The 23,045-nt window shown below is 37.1% G+C and overlaps 1 protein-coding gene across 1 annotated transcript; it reads right to left on the bottom strand.

The window, feature by feature from the left end:
* Window positions 1-1,963: 1,963 nt before the first annotated feature.
* Window positions 1,964-12,403, bottom strand: LOC104236604 (proteasome subunit alpha type-5-like). The gene is made up of 9 exons (XM_009790561.2): window positions 12,271-12,403; window positions 12,105-12,186; window positions 11,934-12,014; window positions 11,103-11,216; window positions 10,883-10,984; window positions 8,856-8,914; window positions 2,786-2,888; window positions 2,391-2,456; window positions 1,964-2,304 (listed from the first exon to the last, which is right to left on the bottom strand). The coding sequence occupies exons 1-9, from the start codon at window positions 12,282-12,284 to the stop codon at window positions 2,212-2,214; spliced, it is 714 nt and encodes a 237-aa protein (XP_009788863.1). The 5' UTR covers window positions 12,285-12,403; the 3' UTR covers window positions 1,964-2,211.
* Between the last annotated feature and the right edge of the window lie 10,642 nt (window positions 12,404-23,045).

The raw sequence follows: 23,045 nt of genomic DNA, 5'->3' as shown, positions 1-23,045 counted from the left end.
TATAAGAGATATGAAATACAGAATACGAAATACGAAATAAATGGCTGGTATAGTAAAAACTAGCAGGTAAAGCCCTGCATCAATAGACGACCAATGACATTCTTAGTCTAACTCCTAACTAGCTAGTCTCACTCTATTGTGCTGTAGAAATATTCGCAACTTTCCCCTAACCTACAACCTTAATGCTCGACCTCCATAATTCCCTGTCAAGGGCCATGTCCTCAGTAATCCTAAGTCGCGCCATGTCCTGTCTGATCACCTCTCCCCAATACTTCTTAGGTCGCCCTCTACCTCTCCGCGTGCCCACTACAGCCAGTCGCTCACACCTCCTCACCGGTGCATCAGTGCTCCTCCTCTGAATGTGCCCGAACCATCTGAGTCTTACTTCCCGCATCTTGTCCTCCATGGGGGCCACGCCCACCTTCTCTCGAATATCTTCATTCCTAATCTTATCCATCCTTGTATGCCCGCACATCCACCTCAACATCCTCATCTCTGCTACTTTAGTTCTATTCCCTATATATTTGATCATGTGGTTGTTCGTTTAGCGCACATCCTTATTTCCGTAATACTGTCAATTTCAGGGACAAAATTTAAACACAAACCCAAAAGAGTCCCTTTTGTGTCATTCTCCCCCTAAACAGTACCTAAATTTAATCAACGGAAAAGGCCTAAAGTACCTATCGATGTCATCCGTTAAAAGTTTGTTATTTTCATGCCACTACCGTTATACATTTGGCTCATCTATGCCATTACTTGACTAACGGCTAAAAAAAAATTAAAAGTATTTATAAGACCCACATTTGGTCCGACTTAACCCATGCCCTAAATAATTTTAACTTTAGTTAGGCCTATCTACCCAAACCCAACCCGGTTAAAACATACCCAAATCATTAACCCAAATCTCTTTAATCAAAGAAGGTTAATTTCAAGTTCAATGTTAATTTCAACCCAGTTAAAACATACCCAAGAAGAAGGTTAGTTTCAAGTTCAAGGTATGTTCTTGGGGGTTTGAATAATTGAGTTTTACAGTAAATTGGTTTTGTTCTTATTTGCCTTTTAACTCCTAATCGAAAATGCATTATCTGTATTTTTACCCGAAATCGAGGATCCACCAATGAAATAATAATAATTTTTTTTCAGGCAACCATTGCTTATCTCAAGGATAAACCGATGCAGGCGCAGCCCCAATCATCATCAAGTTTTGGAGTGAGCAGTGGTGTTAGGTCAGCTGCAGCAAGGTTCTTAGGTGGAAATGGTAGTAAAACACTTAGTATTGTTGGAGGAAATGGTGGAAGTAAGTCTATTGGTGGCATGAGTGATAGGGTTGGATCATTTAGCGTGTCAAGTTCAAGCAATTCTCTTGGCAATTCGAACTTTGAAGGCAAAGGAACCTATTTAGAGTTCAATGTTGGTGATGCAATTTTTATCAGTGACTTGAATTCTCGAGATAAGGTATCCTCATCAACAGATTTTGCTTTGCTTTTCTGAGATGGTAGATTTGATGATACAGATGAAAGAGACGACCGGAGAGTGAAGGGGATTTGGTATGAAGGGCTAGGTTTGGGTTAATAATTTGGGTGTGTTTTAACCAGGTTGGGTTTGGGTAGATAGGCCTAACCAAAGTTAAAATTATGTAGGGCATGGGTTAAGTAGCACCAGTAATGACAGGACACATGGAAATGTGGGTCTTATAAATATTTTAAAAAAAATCAGTCGTTAGTCAAGTAATGGCATAGATGGGCCAAATGTGTAACGATAGTGTCATGGAAATAGCAAGCTTTTAGCGGATGGCATCGATAGGTCATTTCTGTAAGTTGAGTGGTATTTTTAGGCCTTTTCCATTTAATCAATGATATTGACCGTGGAAAATGTTCCAAAGTACTATTTTCCATCTTTAGAACAGTCACAACCTGAGTAGAAACTATGACAAGAATTATGTGGTATCATAAGAGATCAAGGATTTCAAATCTCCAAACAAGTTTCAATACCAAATTAACTGGCAAGTACATCCTGCAGGACACGTAGCAAATAGTACTTCATCCAGGAACAACAGAACACAGGCTGGACCTTATGTCTTAAATCAAATCTTAAGCCACGATCTCCATCATTTCAACCTTGCGAAGAAAAATATATTCCAGGAAATCTAGCAAGACTACAAAGCAGCGTCGTTATAAGAAAAAGTTGGTGATGAGAATAAGTAGAGCTTTCTTATAGGCGGCTGATAACATCTTCCACCTCAGAAGGTGAGTAGAGATGGTAAGTTGGAGATACCCTTGCAATGTCAACATTATTTGGAGTCACCTGGCATCATATGGTGGATTATTTTCCATAAATAGATAAGTAGAGCATATAAGTCTGCATAAAAAATACAGTAACATGAAACTTACCTTTTCTTCCATCACTTGCTTAAGAATAGAGAGTGCTATAGCTTCAGCTTCTTTAAGGGTAAGGTCCTGCAAAATTAGCAAACAGGTAGAAGTGAAATCCACTTTTAAAACCACATAATACTTTTATTAGGCTTACTTCAAGAATATAGCAGTCTGCTACCAACAACTTTAGTTTAGTTGGAGCACGTTTATTGGCTTTATCCTCTTTCTTTCCCTGGCAGCCGCAGAGAGTTTTTTTTTTTTGGGGGGGGGGGGGGGGGTTGGTGTTGTGTGTTGTTGAGGACTGAGGAAGTCAGTAGCATCAACCAACGAACAGCCCGAAAGGCTGGAGTCATTGTATAAAGACAACTCATAATTTCATTAGGATGAGATATGCAAACTAATTAAGAAGTTACCTTGTTATATTGCTCCTGCAAAGAGCTGTCAGCACCTTCAGAACCTGAACCAATAGCTTTTGCATTGCATTGCCAGAATGTTCCAGAAGGATCAGTATAGTATCTGCATATTGCAAGGTCCACAGTTAACACGAGAAGTCCATAACATCATACCAGATGGCCACAGGAATTAATGTGGGAACTACATCTGACAGAAAATTTGCTCAAAATGCCAAATGTCTTCATATTAGTTTTACATAATTTCACATCCTATATAATTCCCAGGAAAACTTCAATAAACAATAAGTCTGGTATTAGTAGCTCGTACAATTATACATTGATGAGGCAAATTTTCTGCCATTAAAAAAGCTTCTAGCAACTTCTTTAGTAACTTGGCTAATTTGTAGCGTCATCTTCTACAGCCTCAAAATGGCCTTCTTCAAGCTTAAGAATTTGATCATACATAAATGACCATCTTGCTATATTGAGATATCTCCGGAAGATAATAAGGAGAGGTTCATTCACGTCTAGAGTAAGGACTCGTCGCAACCTCATCCGTGTTGTGAAACATGGAAGTTATATTTATGCAAATGGCAGAAGTTTACACTTATCTTACTTATCCTGACTGTTAGATATGTAGTCTTGTCCCACATTGGAATAAGAGTAGTATGTCCTTGTATAATATAGCTATAAATAAAGACCTCTTGTATTGTATTGAACACACAATATCAATATATCATATTTTATCCCGTGCCTTCTCACATGGTATCAGAGCTATCGTGAGAGATTTATCGCTGTGCATAAATTCCAACGATTCCGGGAAGTGAAATCAGTCACCGGAACCCTTTTTCCGGCGACTTTCAAAGTTGTTTTGCGCTTTGTCTCGGTCAGTATTGTGAAAAAAATCCAACATTACCACAAGAATAGTCACTGTCCGGCGACCAAACCCCAGTGAAAATCTTCGGCGGTACTGTAGCTGCCCGAAGAAAATTTTCCGGCAAAGTTCCGACGTCGCGTGGGCCACCTTCCGGCCATTTTTTGGCGACGACTCTTCAGGATAAATTGTTCCCCTTGCAATTCCGAGCCTATTCATCTAGGTTACGCCAAATTCCGACCACTTTTATATTTTTCCGGAGTGAATAGTGATTTCAAAAGTGGACTTCCGACAATTTTTTGAAAAAGTTCCTTCAGAACAGTTGGGTCTTCTGGTAATTCCGATCCTACCCCTACTGTTTTTATTTCATTCCGACCACTTTGAATATTTTTCGGCTGCTACAGTAATATTCCGAGAGCTATAGTATTTCTGGAATGAACAGTGTTTTCCGGCGCAGAACAGTGTTCTGTTTTCCTGCTGTAAAAAAGTGTTTTCTCAGCGATTTCTTCAGTTTTCCCAAAGGAGTTACTAATTTTCACTATTTCAAGTTAACCCTACCACTATTAATTGTAGCGACATGGGAACCGATACTTCGAATAGTCGGATGGTTTCTTTAGTGGATTATTTTGAGTTTCTTCAGTACAAAGCAGGTAAGCAGACATCTTCTGAGATAGATTCCGTTGTTCAAACAGGTAATAACGTGACTTGTGTCTCTCAATCTTCATCCTCTGAGTCTTGGATCATTGATTCAGGTGCATCGGATCATATTTCCGGTAACAAATCTCTTTTCACCACTATTTCGTATTCTCAATCTCTTCCAAGAGTCACAATGGCCAATGGGTCTCAAACCATGGCAACTGCAATAGGTCAAGCAAGTCCAATTCCTTCCTTATCTTTAGATTCAGTTCTTTATGTCCCTAATAGTCCTTTTAATCTCATAGCTGTTAGTCGCCTAGCCAAATCACTTAAATGTGCCATTTTATTTCTTGATGGCCATGTTTTTATACAGGAACACAGTACAGGGCGGATCATTGGTACCGGGCGTGAATCAAATAGGCTTTATTACCTTATCCTTGCTAAATCACATGGACTCACATCTTGTCTTCCTTCAACAACTTGTCATGTTACTGATTCACCAGATTTATTACATAAACGGTTGGGACATCATAGTTTGTCAAAACTTCAGAAAATGGTACCTGGTTTATTTCACTTGTCAGCTCTAGAGTGTGAGTCTTGTCAGCTCGGTAAGCATACTCGCTCTCATTTTCCTCGACGTATTGATAATCAAGCAGAGTCCCCTTTTACTTTAGTCCATTCAGATGTTTGGGGTCCTAGTCGGGTCAGTTCTACCTTAGGATTCCGCTACTTTGTTAGTTTCATTGATGACTATTCTAGGTGTACCTGGATATTTTTGACAAAAAATCGATCTGAGTTGTTTTCTATTTTCCAAACCTTTAACGCTGAAATTCAAAATCAATTTGGGTTTTCAGGAGATATTGTTACAAAGTTTGTAAAGTCGAATGATCAACTAGCAGATATTTTCACTAAGTCTCTTACTGGTTCTCGTATTAGTTACATGTGTAACAAGCTCGGTACATATGATGTGTATGCACCGGCTTGAGGGGAGTGTTAGATATGTAGTCTTGTCCCACATTGGAATAGGAGTAGTATGTCCTTGTATAGTATAGCTATAAATAAAGACCTCTTGTATGTATTGAACACACAATATCAATATATCATATTTTCTCTCGTGCCTTCTCACATGGTATCAGAGCTATCGTGAGAGATTTATCGCTGTGCATAAATTCCAGCGATTCCGGGAAGTGAAATCAGTCACCGGAACCCTTTTCCCGACGACTTTCAAAGTTGTTTTGCGCTTTGTCTCGGTCAGTGTTGTGCAAAATCCAACACTACCACAAGAGTAGTCACTGTACGGCGACCAAACCCCAGTGAAAATCTCCGGCGGCACTGTAGCTGTCCGAAGAAAATTTTCCGGCGAAGTTCCGACGTCGCGTGGGCCACCTTCCGGCCATTTTTTAGCAACGATGCTTCAGGACAGATTGTTCCCCTTGCAATTCCGAGCCTACCCATCCAGGTTACACAAATTCCGACCACTTTTATATTTTTCCGGCGTGAATAGTAATTTCAAATGTGGACTTCCGGCAATTTTTTGAAAAAGTTCCTTCAGAACAGTTGGGTCTTCTGGTAATTCCGATCCTACCCCTACTGTTTTTATTTCATTTCGACCACTTTGAATATTTTCCGGCTGCTACAGTAATATTTCGAGAGCTACAATATTTCTAGGGTGAACAGTGTTTTCCGGCGCAGAACAGTGTTCTGTTTTCCTGCTGTAAAAAAGTGTTTTCTCAGCGATTTCTTCAGTTTTCCCAAAGGAGTTACTAATTTTCACTATTTCAAGTTAACCCTACCACTATTAATTGTAGCGACATGGGAACCGATACTTCGAATAGTCGGATGGTTTCTTTAGTGGATTATTTTGAGTTTCTTCCGTACAAAGCAGGTAAGCAAACATTTTCTGAGATAGATTCCGTTGTTCAAACAGGTAATAGCGTGACTTGTGTCTCTCAATCTTCATCCTCTGAGTCTTGGATCATTGATTCAGGTGCATCGGATCATATTTCCGGTAACAAATCTCTTTTCACTACTATTTCGTATTCTCAATCTCTTCCAAGAGTCACAATGGCCAATGGATCTGAAACCATGGCAACTGCAATAGGTCAAGCAAGCCCAATTCCTTCCTTACCTTTAGATTTAGTTCTTTATGTCCCTAATAGTCCTTTTAATCTCATAGATGTTAGTCGCGTAGCCAAATCACTTAAATGTGCCGTTTTATTTCTTGATGACCAAGATTTTATACAGGAACGCAGTACAGGGCGGATCATTGGTACCGGGCGTGAATCAAATGGACTTTATTACCTTATCCTTGCTAAATCACATGGACTCACATCTTGTCTTCCTTCAATAACTTGTCCTGTTACTGATTCACCAGATTTATTACATAAACGGTTGGGAGATCCTAGTTTGTCAAAACTTCAGAAAATGGTACCTGGTTTATCTCACATGTCAGCTCTAGAGTGTGAGTCTTGTCAGCTCGGTAAGCATACTCGCTCTCATTTTCCTCGACGTATTGATAATCGAGCAGAGTCCACTTTTACTTTAGTCCATTCAGATGTTTGGGGTCCTAGTCGGGTCAGTTCTACCTTAGGATTCCGCTACTTTGTTAGTTTCATTGATGACTATTCTAGGTGCACCTGGATATTTTTGATAAAAAATCAATCTGAGTTGTTTTCTATTTTCCAGACCTTTCACGCTGAAATTCAAAATCAATTTGGGCTTTCAGGAGATATTGTTACAAAGTTTGTAAAGTCGAATGATCAACTAGCAGATATTTTCACTAAGTCTCTTACTGGTTCTCGTATTAGTTACATGTGTAACAAGCTCGGTACATATGATGTGTATGCACCGTCTTGAGGGGGAGTGTTAGATATGTAGTCTTGTCCCACATTGGAATAGGAGTAGTATGTCCTTGTATAGTATAGCTATAAATAAGGACCTCTTGTATTGTATTGAACACACAATATCAATATATCATATTTTCTCCCATGCCTTCTCACACTGACGAAAATACGATATCAACTACCTATGGGTAATACCAAATGGAACAAATTTACCACAAGGAGAAAATGTTAAATGATACATTCTAGTTGGAGCAAAAAAAACCTATTCAAGGAAGGAAAGTCGCCAGGAAAAGAGAAGGCAGATTATGATCATTAGTCAGGATTACTGGATTTTTGAAGATCACTAAGAGGCAACTCAGATCAATAATATTGATGGAAAGTTCATAAATGACATATTTGCAAAAAGGGAACTAGTCATCTGTCAGCACAATAATCTTGAGATGTTCCTAATGCAAAAGTCATGGAAATAAGCACAACTACAATGTACCTTGTGCTGAAGCTGCTCATGCATAATTTCTAGCATGCTGACACAAAGAAAACGAATAAACATGGACAAAAGGAAGTGGAAATGACTGAGCGTTGACAAAGTGACAGGTCAGAACAAAATCTTTCTTTAATTTGTATAAGTAAAACAGCAAATCTTTTAACTTGAAAAAAGAGATATTAGTCCATAACAAAGAGGTTTAATTGTTGTAAGCTATTCAACTGATTTTTGACAATTTTATCGCATTTGGTAAACGCTACAGTAGGTTCGGAATTTTTAGCTGGGGAAATTGGGGTTGTGTAAAAAGGGGAGGGGAGGGGGCTGGTAAAAAGGGGTGGGTTTAAATTGAGCGACGTGGTTGACACGTGGCAGAACCAAGAGATAAACAATGTCATTACTCATTAGAGACTAATGTCTACTGTTTGGAAATAAGGACAAATCTTGCCTATGTTGGTAATGGCAGAGATGCATTTGACCCAAACTATTAATGGAGGGCAAATTTAAACCATTTCGGATAGTGCAGGGGCAAAATGTGCCCCTTTACCCTAAAAAGAATTGAATGGTCGAACGCTAAGTTACTCCGACACAGCAGTTTAGGTGCCACACCCGTGTCAACACGACACTAGCATGGGTGTGGGTATTGACTCAAACAATTTTGGTTACTTTGACCACGACGGGCGGAAAAATTCGGGACGAGATACAATTTGATTCCCGAAATTAGAACCAAAACTAGGAAAGAAAATAGCATATCTTATCTAGGAAGTCCACACTTTATAATAAAGCATTCCTCAAAATTTCTCATAATTTAGACATTTTTTTATTTTTTTAAATTATTTTTAGCCAGATCCCCGTACCCGTACTAGGATCCGTATCTCCGAGTCTTAGAATTTACATCTCGAAGGATCCGACCTCTAGATCCGCACTCGTGTCGGACACCCGCAACCGTGTCCGAGCAACGTAGGTCGAATGTGATAAACATCTTCTGGTGTTCCACAAAGTTACGCGAACTTAGTCAAACACTCTTGAAATTTATTTGGGGGGGGGGGGGTACACAAGAACAAGGTGGGGGCAAAGCAGAAAGGTTAAAATAAACATCACCAAGCAGCAGCATCAAATATTATAGAATACCAACCACAAAAAGTTATCAAACCCCCCCCCCCCAAAAAAAAAGGTATCCAAGAGATGAGGGAAAACCTAGGAAAAGAAAAGATATTATATTTCCACTAATGTCATTCAAGGGATGAAAATACTTACAAGTTGGGACCATTCTCATCGTGACCAGCAATAAGAAGAGATACGCCAAAAGGTCTGGACTGCACGAACAAAAGAAACACGAAAGTAATGCACAAAGGTGATAGATTTGAATCTTACACTAGTCATAAGATTAAAAAAGGGAGGTGCTCAGAAAGAAAGATATAGAAATTAAGGGAAGCCTATAAGATTCTTTAAGAATTAAGTAATAGAAATTAGAAAGTATGTGTGATCTTTAACAAGATTCAGACATTAGTTCACTTTGCCAAAATTTCCAGATAGTATTTTTTGAAAAAATTACTCCATAAAACAAGAAAGGCCAGACACGATAATGCCACCAATAAACACAAACAAGGGAACAAGACAGATACACCCTATAGAAAATCGTCAAATGCAAACCAGGTCCTCAATGCACCAAGTTTATTAATTGTATATTACAGAGCAACTTCACCAGAATAAAACTCAATGCATATCAAATTTTGTTTTGAAACAAGCCGTTGCCCTTCATCTTTCTTTTCCATGAAAATATTAAGCAAAGCTATGTTGCTCGGACTCTGCAAAAATGGTGCCGGGTACGCGTCGGATCATCCAAAAGTAGTGCATATTTTAAGGATCCGACACGGGTGTGACAACATTTTTAGAGAGTCCGCGCAACATAGAAGTAAAGTCCATAAATCAGAACATTAGGCACAAGCTAGCTCCCGCTTTCTTTCCTAAATAACAGAAGTTTCCAAGCAATCTTGCTTGGTTATAGTGCGCATTCACACCAGCAGATAAAGCACCATTTAAAGATATGAACTCTTTATAAGAAAGTTTGCTGGAAAATCAACTTTTATATATGCAGAGCTGCTAGAGCCAATCAAACTCTACAATAAAGTTCACAAGAGTATCTTTCCGGAGACTAGATTGCAGATAGAAGGTATATTTTGAGAAAGTAAACCAACTGCAAAGAAACCAAGAGGTTGTATGGTGGACATTCTTCCAATAGCAGATTCTAGCAATAAGAAAGATCTTGGATCCAAGAGTTAGCCACCAAATCTTTCCCTTTTTTATAAGGGTAGCTTTTGGGTCAGGTTGCACACACCTCGATTATTCCATCGAACACGTGCTACATCCCACCAGCACAAGTACAGGGTAACTCTGCCCACCAAGGTTTAGGCAAATTGGAAGAAATTATAGTGTGTTTTTTTTATCTACACTAGAATATGTACCCCCATCTCCAAGATTTGCACCCACTTCAATGACTATTAGGCTGCACCCTTGGGTGCGCAACCTAATCTACCATTACGATAGGTAAAGTTTTGAAATTAAACAGGCTTGGGTATGACTTAATGGATATATGTATGTATATGGCATGGCTACATTCTTTTTTTAGCCGCTTCGTAGCATATTTTATGTATCAATAAGAAATACCAATATCAACTACTCAAAATCATATCATTTTAATAATACATGCTTACTCAAAGATCATTTGTTCAACATAGGTATGCAAGAGAAAGTGAAGAGTCCATCTAATATAGTAGCACTCAAAAGGCTTTCAACAGAAAGAGGAGCAACAAATTACTGATTTTCATGATCCAAACAAATCTAATACAACTTTCAAAAACGTGAAGACATTGAAGCATGGTCAACAGTCAATATCACGTACATAATATCTACTGACACAAGGGATAGAGAATGAGAATTACTTTGAATTTTTCACATGACTGCGAAATATAAGTTCCTTGACCCTTTCTCCATTTCATACCCACATAAGGAGAAACAACATGTGAACTCAAGCAGAAAGGCACCATTTGTTTTTTCAAATTAGTTAAGCTAACTAAAAATATCTAATCATCCCGTTAAATTTAGGTAAGCCATGTAGCTCCAGATAAATGGGGAATGCAGAAAGGTGTATTTGGACCAATACCATGCTTTCAAAAATCAGACATCAACAACAAGGACACTGAAATCTTTCAACTAAGAGGAGTTGAAAGTGTTGAGTTCCAAATAAGAGAGTAAGTACATATAATAGTAAAAATGATTCTAACCATGGATTCTTCATCACCCTCTCCAAATCGCAGGGCCAAGTCACATAAAGCTTGTGTGGTGGACTCAACTGTCATTGGTTCACCATAGGAGAATCTATGGTTCTATTGAGACATAGAACAAAACAAGAAAGCTCAGTCAATTATTTGCTGTAGAATTCCATTGCAAAAAATTATTTGTCGTAAAATTGAACTACAAAAATTGTGTCTTCTATTTAAATACCTGAGTTTCAACCCGTGCATGTTCAACAAGTGTCCTGGCATCAGCTATTAGTCCACTCATCGCACAACCAATGTGCTCATCAATTTCCATAATTTTCTCCACACTACCTGGTTCCTGTAAGAGTATCAAAACAATGATGTGAATGAGGAAAACACCGAATTAGTGAAACAACTGACAGGCCGACAGTGGGCTCTCCACTCATAATCTGCAGCAACTGCTTAAACAACTGACAGATGACAAAGCAAACCATAATAAGCAGAAAAGGCAACAAATAGGAAACTGTACCATGCTTTTCAATATTCTCAATGTAAGAAATTTGCTCGGTTTTCCCATATTTATCCACTACCATATTTAGCTAGAGTTTACTAGTTGCTACTTTAATAATTCACTGATCACTAGACAATGTCTCCTAAAGCTATACCAATTACATTATGCAACAAGGGAAGAGAGAAATCAAAAGTCATTCCTGTAGCTCGCATTGCCTGCTGAGAAATAATTGCTTATTCTATCTTCCTCTCATAACGTAAACAAGAAGACAATTCAGCCGAGGAAAGTTCACCAGAATTTCTTTGTTCTCTTCTTTTAATAAAGAAATGATTTTTTGAAGGCCAGCTGAGTCACATGTATTAATTCTACCAGCATTTTGTCTACTGATTAAGAAGAACAAAATTAATTGGTGCTATACTGCTAGTATAACATAAGCAGTCCAGTCCACAAATTTACAAGCCTAATTATCATAACCATACAACATTGACTCATCAAAAAGCAAAGTAATTTGACACACAAATTCAAATATTCACAAAAGGAAAAAGGATAGAAAAGGTTACAAACCAAGAGAGGTGAGGTAATGCGCTTCTCAACAGCAAGAACGACTCCATCCTTTGTCTTTAACCCAATGGCAGTCGAACCCAGCTTTCAAAAAAAATCACGACCCCCAAATAGAATTGTCAATTGCACAAATCGTCACAAACACATAAATTAAAAATCCAACCAATAAATAACCTTAATGGCTTCAATTGCATATTCGACTTGAAATAGGCGGCCTTCAGGAGAGAAAGTGTTAACACCTCTATCGTACTCAGTTCTTCATACCAAAATGTCTAAGTCAGATTTGAAAAGGAAAACAGTATCACGAATATACCCTAGGTTAAGCCAAGTGTAATGTTACCTTGTGAGAAACATCTTCGATGCAGTTAATCACAGGTTTTGACAACTCTTCTTAAACTGAGAACTAATGGCTTCAATAACTAAGAAGCATTTCTGTAAAGCAAATATTTAGACTAATGTTCACTTTCTTGCTGATACTTGCTTTATTTCGGGTCGGGTTTACTTCAGCCCTTTTGCTGCCGAGTAGCACAAATAGGATCTTTTAGCATGCTGATTAGGTTTTAACCTCGCTTAAAAAGATTTTGCAAAATAAACTTACTAATAGAACTTTGACAGCGACAAAAAAAAAAAAAAAAAAATTAGAACTTGACAGCAAAATCCTAACGGTTCACCCGAATAAATTAAGATTGACGGGCAAAAATTCTGCCGTTAATTTGGTTTAACATATTCCCGCAAAATAAAGGACCCCTTATTTTAATAAATCATAGTGTTAATAGGTCTATATTTTTTTATTTAAAAAATGCCCATTCCATTAAGGATCGGAGAAGGAGAAAGGAAAAAGGATGAAAATATAAATTTATACGTATTTTGTGCCATAAATCCATCAATACTACTGAATCATAAGTCTTAGTGATAGGTTATGAGTTCAAATTTAAGATCACCAATTAGTTATTGTTGCCCAGTTGAATTTTCTCTGTAAAAGATTCATAGTTAATTACGGATTTTTTTATTAAGCCGAAGTAGATATATCATTTTCCGTATGTTAAAATGATTGCAAAAATAATAAATAAATAAATAAATAAATAAATAAAGCTTTGGACAGAAATGAGATACTAGTATTTGATTAAACTTAAGCAAGTAATTTGTGATATTTAGTTCTCTTAGTTGAATGTTTAAATATAAATATACTTTTTTGCGCGTTTTATATGATCGGATGGATTGGACATGAAGTTTAAAAATTTAATTTTAACGTAGATATTATATTAGTGCAAGAGCTAAAATATTAAATTTCTGTTTACCCTAATTATGGGTGAACTAACCAATACAATAAAAGATGATGTCTGATGGTATGTTATTTGCTGATGATATTGTATTATGAAACGATCCAACACGTTGTTTGGGTCCTAGCATCCCGTTCTATGATTTGAGATCTTAGTAGGTTCTTTTTTTTTTCTCACCCATTATCTGGTACTCGCATTGGGGCCCGATTAAATCCGAATTCGCGCCAGGAAATCCCACGTTGGAGGTAAAGCGCTCCCTAACAAAGGCGACTCCGTAACCAGGGCTCGAACCCGAGACATCTAGTTAAGGATAGGAGTACTTACCACTCCATATGAGTAGGTTCATATGATGGTTTATGACATGCATGTATAGTTTATTTGGGTCCCGAGAGAGGTTCGACAATAATATGAAATACTTAATTCCTAACTAGAGCCTTAAAGTTAACATAATTGAGAAAAGTCAAGATTTTGGGTAAACGGACTCAAAATCATAAATTGAAAGTTCCCATAGGCTCGCATAAATGATGGACTTGTATGTATGCTCAAATTAGGAGTTGAGTGGCTCGAGTGTGATTCAACACTATTGCATGGAAATTGAAAATTGAAGACTCATAAATTTGACGTGAGAGTTATCTTTATGTTCAGCAATCCCATTTGAATTTTGATGCGAGATCAAGAAGGTCAAGAATCCAAGAAATTCAAGAAGTCCAAGAATCCATTCAAAATTAGCATTTCTTTTCCATGAAGATAGGATTTCTTATTTCTTGTTTCCTAGTTATTTGATTGTGATTTTAGTAGGATTATATTTATACATCTAGTCAAACTAGAATTGTTAGTTGGTATCTCATTCATACTAGAATTCTTTCATGTTTTAGTTAGGATAGATTTTCTAAGCCTTATTCTTATTCTATTTTAATTAGGATTAATTTTTCTTAACCTTATCAATTTTACTCATTATAAGGCCTATTTAAAGGGCTCAATATGCTGAAAATAAATATTGGTGATTTATTTTTTTAAGCTCTTGCTACAAAACGTGATTTATTTTTTATTTTATTCTTCTTCCTTTATTCAACGTTTCTTACAATCTTGTGGGATTAAAAAAGGAATGGGTAAGGTTCTTTTAATCTTACGTGAGTTTGAAGAATGTTTCACTAGTTTTGTGAAAAACTTTAGTGAGGTGCTTTTGTTTTCTCTCTTCTTTATGCTTGAGAGGTGCAAAACCTTGAAAGTACATCAAGGTTTGAGCCTCTGGAAAAGACCATATAGGATATTTTAACTTTTTGGAATGGTTTGGAGGAGACTCGAGGGGATGGGGTAAGTTTCGGTGCGTTTGGAGCAAGTTTTGAAATAATCGAACTACTGAAATAAGATTTTTCTGTAGCTAATCTAATTTCATGAGAGTGTTTCTCCCAATATATTAAAAACTTTGGAGATGAGATTTTGATGAGAATATAGCTCTTTGAATCTAGTTTTCAGAGGTTCAATCCATTCGTTATTTGGACATTTATGCAAAGACTTATGACTATTTTATTGAACAGTGGCAGATCAGTATTTGACAACAAAAAAGTTGCAGGTAGCAAGCCTGATGTGACCCATGGGACGATGCGGGGGGCGATGTAGCAGGATAAATATTCAGTTGATTTTGAATTTCCTCTATAAATAGCCTCATTTCATATTATAAGCTTAATTTAGAATTTTTGGAGTTAGGGAACTCGAATTGAAGCGATGTTCACCTAATAAGACGATGAAGTAAGTGATTTTCACTCAAACCTATGATTATAACATAAATCTATCATCAATTAAGGATCCAAAAGAGGAAAAGAGACTTTTAACATAAACTTAAGAAAGTGCATTGTCACGATCCAAGATCCTAACCAAGGGGTCATGATGATGCCTAATCTACTTGCTAGGCAAGCCAACATATTTACAATAAGTAATGAAACAACAGATAAACGGTTAACAACATAATATCATAAATAAGGGTAAAAGCTTCAAAATCAAATAATAAGTATAACTAATACATTGTCAGAACAAATCCCCAAGACTGATGTCACTGGGTACACGACCTCTAAGAAATACTAAATGCAAAATCTGCAATGAAATACAACAATGTCTAATACAAATAAACAGTAACAGAGATAATGAAGGTGACTCTAGAGCCTGCGGACGGAGATGCGGCACTACCTGAAATCACCTAGATGTCTACGTTAAGCACATCTAGGACTCCGCTGGGACTAATACCAAGATTTGCACAAGAAGTGCAGAAGTATAGTACGAGTACAATTGATCTCATGTACTCGGTAAGTATCGAGCCTCACTCCGATGAGTTAGTGATGAGGCTACGACAAGATACCTACTTATAAACATGTGCAGTTAATAGGTAAGAGAAATAAGAAGAAAAATAAAGTGAAGTAACAAGAGAAATAACAAAATAAATATCAAGATAGACAACAGAAATACATACGAGAAAAAGTAAAATCATTTAACTAAAAGAAATAGCGGCCATGTTTCTCAAATATCACCATCAAACCTTTCTAAACAACTCAAATCCAAGAGGATGAAATGATAACTAGGAAAACAATAAAGGCAAACCCATGAATTCGTATAATAAGAGAAATGAGTAAAAGAAAATCATATCAGTAGTACAGAAACATCTGTCGTGTATATATCACTCATTCTCATCGCACAAAAATACTCATCGTGCAATATCTCTCATCTTCACAACACGGAAACACCCATTATGCATAATATCTATCCTCACAGCACGAAAATAGCCATCGTGTATCATCACTCATCCTCACCAAATATATGTAAATCAGTACCAAGCAAAGTGAGAAGTATAAATAACATAAAGAAGAGTGATTAAGCATAAACACCATGTAAGAGATAATCATGACCTTTGCACAATAGATGAATCAACATTTCAAGAACCGTAATGTCCAAATATCCCAACAAAACTTATATATAGTTACCAGCATGTATAGGATAAAACAAGTAACTTAATAAACTATCTAAAGCATAAGAGAAATAATACATGAAGCAAACAAGGCATGAATAAGGCTAGATCTACCCGTATGCCTTAACCCTGACAAATGCATATACACTCATTATTTTGCATATACGCCGCCTCCAACACATATAACACGTAGCAAATAGACCTAATTACAATCTAATTCCCTCAAACCAATATTAATCAAGACACTTACCTCTTTTCGGAACAAATTAACAATCCAAAATTGCTTCCCCTTTAGACAAGCCTCCAAATAACTAAACCTAGTCAAATAATACTCAAATACGTCAAAATAACCTTTAGAAACCCTCCTAATACTAAAAATTTAACATATTTGAAAAGGTCAACAAAAGGCCAACCTAGGCCTACTTGGTCAAATCCAAAATCAGGACCAAATCCTGATTACCTCCCTAAGTTCAAATATGTGATTTATTTCAAGATCCAACATCAAATCGAGTGCTATATCTCTGAAATTTAAAATCTTAAGTTACTACCCAAAAATTCTATTTCTATTCTTATCATAGGTAAAGGGGTGAAAATCTATGAAAAATAATAGAAATAAATCAAAACTAAGTTAAATTCACTGATCTATGAAGTTGGGAAGAAAATTCTCTCAAAAATCGCTTCCATATGTAGTTTAGGTCTCAAAAATAGAATAAAATGAGCTAATCCAAAAATTCCTTATTTTTACCCAGTTGCAGATATCCTAATTGCGAACTACTGTTCGCAATTGTGCAGCTCGCAAATGTGAACTAGTGGTCGCAATTGCTAAGTAGCACATAAGCAACTAAAGTCGCAAATGTGACAAAATCTTCGTAATTGCGAAGCTGGCCTCCCCTTCCTAGACATTGCAAATGCAGTTAGCAATTGGAATTGTGAATCTCGCATTTGTAGCTCATCGCAATTGCAACAACTGCAGCACCAGCAATTGCTAGACTTACCAAAATAACCCGAAACCAAACCGAAACTCACTTGAGCCCCTCGATCCCTATTCAAAATATACATACAAGTATAGTAACCTTACACGAACTTGCTCGCAAACTCAAAACATCAAAATAACATCTAAAATGAAGAATCAGATATTAAAACCAAAGAATTCAAATGTTCATAAACTCAAAATTTCAACTTTCAACTATAAGTGCTGAAATGGCCTCGAGTTACCTGGGACATCAACAAACATGTGTAAGTCCAAAATCATCAAACAAACCTACTAGAATTGTCAAAACATCGATTCGAGGTTATTTATCAAGAATGTTGACCCTGGTTAACTCCAACACAATAAAGCTTTAGAATCAAGATTTCTATATCAAAATACATCTAAACTTTTTGGAAATCAAAATGAACCATGCACAGAAGTCCTACTATATGAAATGAAGCTTTTCAAGATCTCAAACCATAAAACGGAAGACTAGAACCCAAAACGACCTATCGGGTTATTATATTCTCTACCTCTAAAAGCAATGTTCAGCCTCGGATGGACATAGAAATGTACCTGAACTGACAAAAAATACGGATATCTACTCCTCATATTGAACTAGGACTCGGACTCCCAAGTAATGTCCTCAGCTGGTTGCCCAGTTGCCCTTTCCAAAGTACTTTCTGTCACGACCCAAAACGATAGACCGCGACGGGTACCCGATACCTTACTCAACCGAGTACCAACATAACATATCTTTTCGTACCATACTATCATAGATAACTGTTGGAGAGGCTGCCATGAAATAGGCAGAATACAACATGTAATACCAACTTATACATAAGAAATGTGGGCCTATAAGATCAAAATAACCACTCGTATATTGAACATAGGCCGACCAGTCCATACAATCTTTTATGTACATGACATATGTCTACAAGCCTCTAAGGATACATAATTGTTATAAAGATCGGGACAGAGCCCCGCCATACCAAACAATACACATCTAAATTATACTGACCAAACGAGCAACTCCGGAGCAAATGGAGTGCACCAATATCTTCCACTGAGCTGGTCGCCTACTTGGAGGACTCTCGATCTGTCTATTAAGACCTGCGGGCATGAACTCAGCGTCCCCAGGCAAAAAGGACATCAGTACAAATAATGTACCGAGTATGTAAGGCACATAAATAAGTACATAACAGACACAAAAGGAATATAGAGTAAATGACTCAACCTGTAAGTCTTGATAACTATGAAATAATTATAGTGTCATTCATATGCGTATGAATGTCATGTCGTACATAGGTACATATCTCATAACATCATCAGGCCTCTGAGGGCATCCCATCATATCATCTCGGCCACTGTGGGCAAAATCGTCAACGAATACCAGCTGATCAAGTGTTGATATGTATATAACACCGTAACCTTTTTCCATATATATATATATATATATATATATATATATATATATATATATATATATATATATATATATACGCGTATATAATGCCGTCTGAGTCATGAGTAAATGCACATGTATAAATGAATGCAATGCGTAATGAAGTAAGTCAATATGATCTTTTGGAATGTTATGAGACCCATGTATAGACAATATGGTAGTAGGACATATGGGGAATCAGGAACATAGGCAACCTTAATACTTCTAAGAATAGAATCAATTCTAAAACTTGTGTGCTTACTCGTTTCGTTGCGTCATATATATCAGATAATAATTCATTGTGTTCTTAGGTGGAAAATTTCCAGTAAGTAGATACCCTCTTGTAAAAGTCAATATATAAGGATTATTTTATTAAAAAGACATGGCCTATCCAAAAAGAAATAAAATCCTTTAAACCATTTTGTTTCGAACTACCATATGCATGATGCAGTTCTCCAACTTCCATAGAAAAGGAGAATGATATCACTGAATTACAAAAGCTGGAAAGATGTTGCACGTCGGGAACATATTCTCCAGATACAGCGACGAACTAGAAAATGAACTCAGCTGTTACGCTCTGCAGCTTTACGATGATGTTACCCTCTGCAATAATATATTACGATGATATTATGCCCTACAGTATTACATTACGGTGATGTCACGCTTCACAATAATAAGTTATGACGATGTTGCACCCTGTAGTATTGTACGTTGAATTTGTCGTAAGGTGATTGACATCAGTCCAAACAAAAGATTTATTTGGGGATTATAAGGATTATAAGTGATGAGTAAATTTGTGAAGGTAAGAGGGTAAGTAATATCGAAGAAAATGAATTTTATCGAAGTTTGGTATATTGAGATAAAATACGGCCCGAGCTAAAATACCCGATTTTTATGGACGAGTACCATACAAGGTATCCCATAGCCATGATAGTAAGGTGTATAAGATGTGTTAAAAGAAAGTAATATTTTAAATAATTCGAGATAATTTTTAAATTATGCGGGTAATTAATTAATTACCGGATAACGAGACATTACCCAGTTAACTAATAAGTGGGTAAAGATTGATAATCTTCACCCACCCTTCCACGTGGCATAAAGCCACCATGGCAAAGGATGACTCTTGGTCACCTTGCCAGATGGCTACTATGTGGTAACCAAATGATGACTTAAGTTAAAGTCTTGATAAGAATTGAAAATCTTATCCATGAACTTAGTAGGAATTCCTTGTAAAAAAGGCCAAGCCAATCTGCCTTTGGCTTAAAAAGCCAAGAACGTTAAGCAGAAGCATTTCATTTCAAATGAAAGCTTCATTAGAAGCAATTTCGTCCAAATTTCAGCAAATCAAACCAAGATTCCGTTCCTCAGTTTCAAAGCGCAGAAGCTTAATCCGATTTTTAGGCTCTAAGTTCAATCCACGAAGGTTTCCAACGGAATATTATATGGAGTTTTTCCTACTCCAGGTATGTTAAGGCTATCCCTTTTTTTTGGCATGATCCATACGATACGAACGAAACGTGCAAATGCACAAATTCCATGAATGACTTTATTCATAGAAGTATTAAAGATATCTATGTTCTTGAACTTTCATGTGTCATAATATTTTATCATTTGTTCATGGGTCTCAGAAAAATACGAAAGTTGAAAAGAGTTTACTTTATGATATTACTCAAAGGCAAAATGGTCTTATGACATTCCGAAAGAATTTATTAACGTACTTTTCATGTATTGCATTCATGTACATTGACCCGTGACCAATTGGTATTATATACATGTATATATATATGTGTATATATATGTATATGGGATATTGGAAAGGTTATGGCGTTATATACGCACCACCACCTAATCAGCTGGTATACGTTGATGATTTTCCCCACAGTGGCCTGGGAACACTACGTTTCATGCCCGCAGGTCCCGATAGACAGGTCGAGAGCCCTCCAAGTAGGCTATCAGTTCAGCGGAAGATGTTGGTGCGCTCCATTTGCTTTGGAGTTGCTCGTTTGGTTAGTATGATTTAGACGTGTATTGTTTGGTATGACGGGACTCTGTCCCAACCTTTGTGACATTTATGTACTTTTAGAGACTTGTAGACATATGTCGTGCACGTGAAAGATTGTACAGCCTTGTCGGCCTATGTTTTGAGTTTATAAATGATCATGTTGGCCTATTAGGCCCGTATGACATGTGTATAAGATGATATAATAAGAAAGATACGTTATGTTGGTACTCGGTTGAGTGAGGTACCAGGTGCACGTCGCGTCCCATCGGTTTGGGTCGTGACAAAAGTGGTATCATAGCAGTTTTGTCCTAGAGAGTCTACAAGCCGTGTCTAGTAGAGTCTTGTTTATGGGTGTCTCGTGCACCACACTTATAATCAGGAGGCTACAGGGTATTTAGGATTGCCACTCTTTCTTCTTACTTTAGATCGTGTGGTAGAGTTCATTTATAAGAATACAAATTTCGAAATTCTATTTTATTCGTAATAAGACGATACCTATATCCGGAAAGGAGATTGGAAAGAGAGATGATTGTGAAAGAACTGAGTCAGAGGAATTGGATTTTTGTATGATGCCTACGATAAGTAAATGTGAGGTCTCTAGTAGATCATGGGTGTACTGAAAGGTGTAAGCTTCCTGATAAGAAGCCTTAAGGCAAGAATGCCTATCCATCTTAATAGTGAAAGACAATGAGAGATTAAGAAGATAAATAAAAGTTTCAACAAGCAAAAGAAGCAAGATGAAGAAGGGTACGAGGCGCCCAGTTAATGAAGGTTAACATTGTTTATAATTCAGGCAAGGGAACATAAGCTTTTTGAGTAATATTTAGCAGTAACAGAGGTATGTACAATTGGTCACACCCATTCCAGTTATGCCCTGTGGGGGATAACATGTAAATTTAGAGAAGGACGAGATATCAAGATCCGGATGGGGTTAGGGTAACCCAAATTAATAAATAGATGGTTTGCGTTGGTTGACAATTTCAAAGGACATTGCAAAAAGTACTAATAGATCTTCTTGTGAAACACCTAGATGGTGTATTTTAAAATACTACCACTAGATATGAGTGCTACAAAGATAGGTGCTGAAAGCCTAGAAAGGATAAATATTATCTTAGTATGACTCATGTCCCTAGTAGAGAGATAATGCTAGGCAACTCGAAGAACCAGTGAGTGGAGCAAAAGGGAGCTAAAAGAGAAAGAATATCATGTTGAAGTTTTCACAAAGAAAGAAAGAAAGGGATATGCAGAAATATTAGCAGAGTAACGAGAAGAGAGATAAGGAAGCATTATGAATAAGGTGTGATACATGGATGACAATGGTAGAGTGTTACAGAACCTATAGTCAAATGAAAAAAGATACGAAAGGTAATGAGCCTTAAGAAAACAAAATAGTATAGGCCATACAGTCACATCCTCATTTCGGGGAATAAGTTCGTGACTCTAACGTGATTAACAGAAGGGAGAATTAAACCCAGAATAATAGAAATCAGTATGGGTAGGTGAACAAGATAAACTAAACATGAATTAGGGACTGATTGATTTGATAGCGGTCGAGATCATGCGAATTTTAGATCGCGTTCCGGCAATAATAGAATGGACAACAAAAGAAGATTCATGGGAAATTTAGAGAATGGTCATTGAGGAAGACGTTTCCCTAAAGCAAGCAAGGGGAGCAAAGTTAAGCTTAAGGGAATATATGTCCCAGTTACACTAAGTATCACCATTGTGAGTAGGGAGTTTTATTATCCTTGGTACATAAGGACTACTGCAAGGCGAGTAAGGGTAATCGATCATGTAAAATGACGCTGAAGATGAAAAGGTGAAACATCTATAGGCAGGTCTCCGTATCTCCAACTCTTAGTACTCCCCTAAAGGGGGGAATATGGAATGATAAAGGAAGAATGCAATAAAAATGATAAAGGGATGAGATTTTACTAATCCAAATGCTACATATATTCCACGATTCCAGAACATTATGCAAACACGACGTCAAGAAGAAGAAGTAATGGCTCCTGCCCGAGATGTTATTGATAATTAAGGAGCCAATGCGAGACATAACCCAAGAAAGATATCGCAAAAGATTGACATGAGAATGGGCCAACGAGTAGTTAGTAGTTGATTCAGGGAGAGCCTAGTTATGGCTAGTCAAGAGGATACAGACAAGACAGTAGGTCGTGCAAGATAAAGATAGTAAAACTCAATATAGTGAATTTAGCCCCTCAATTATGACATTGTAATATTTGAGAAATATTCAAATAGGAGTTGGGGTAGTTAAAGGTACCGTATAAGTGTTACGGAAATAAAAGATAGTTCCACTAGGAAGACAGTCAAAACTTCAGTTCAGAAGTAGCCGTACGACCAGATGAGTGTGGAGGTAAGTAACTAAGGATAATTACAAGTGAGCACGAACACCAAAAGTTCTATCGGGAATACGATATAATAAGCTCGCATCTTTACAAGAAT

The sequence above is a fragment of the Nicotiana sylvestris genome, chromosome 2 (genome assembly GCF_000393655.2).
Source record: "Nicotiana sylvestris chromosome 2, ASM39365v2, whole genome shotgun sequence".
NCBI lineage: Eukaryota > Viridiplantae > Streptophyta > Magnoliopsida > Solanales > Solanaceae > Nicotiana > Nicotiana sylvestris.
Note: the sequence above shows the minus strand (reverse complement) of the source record. Positions and strands in the feature narration are given on the sequence as shown.

What these genes read in the sequence shown, in the direction of transcription:
- LOC104236604 (XM_009790561.2), bottom strand. An exon ending in ATGCACGGGTTGAAACTCAG is followed by an intron (nt 10,985 to 11,102) that starts GTATTTAAATAG and finishes ATGTCTCAATAG; the next exon opens with AACCATAGATTCTCCTATGG. An exon ending in AGGGTGATGAAGAATCCATG is followed by an intron (nt 8,915 to 10,882) that starts GTTAGAATCATT and finishes TTGTTCGTGCAG; the next exon opens with TCCAGACCTTTTGGCGTATC.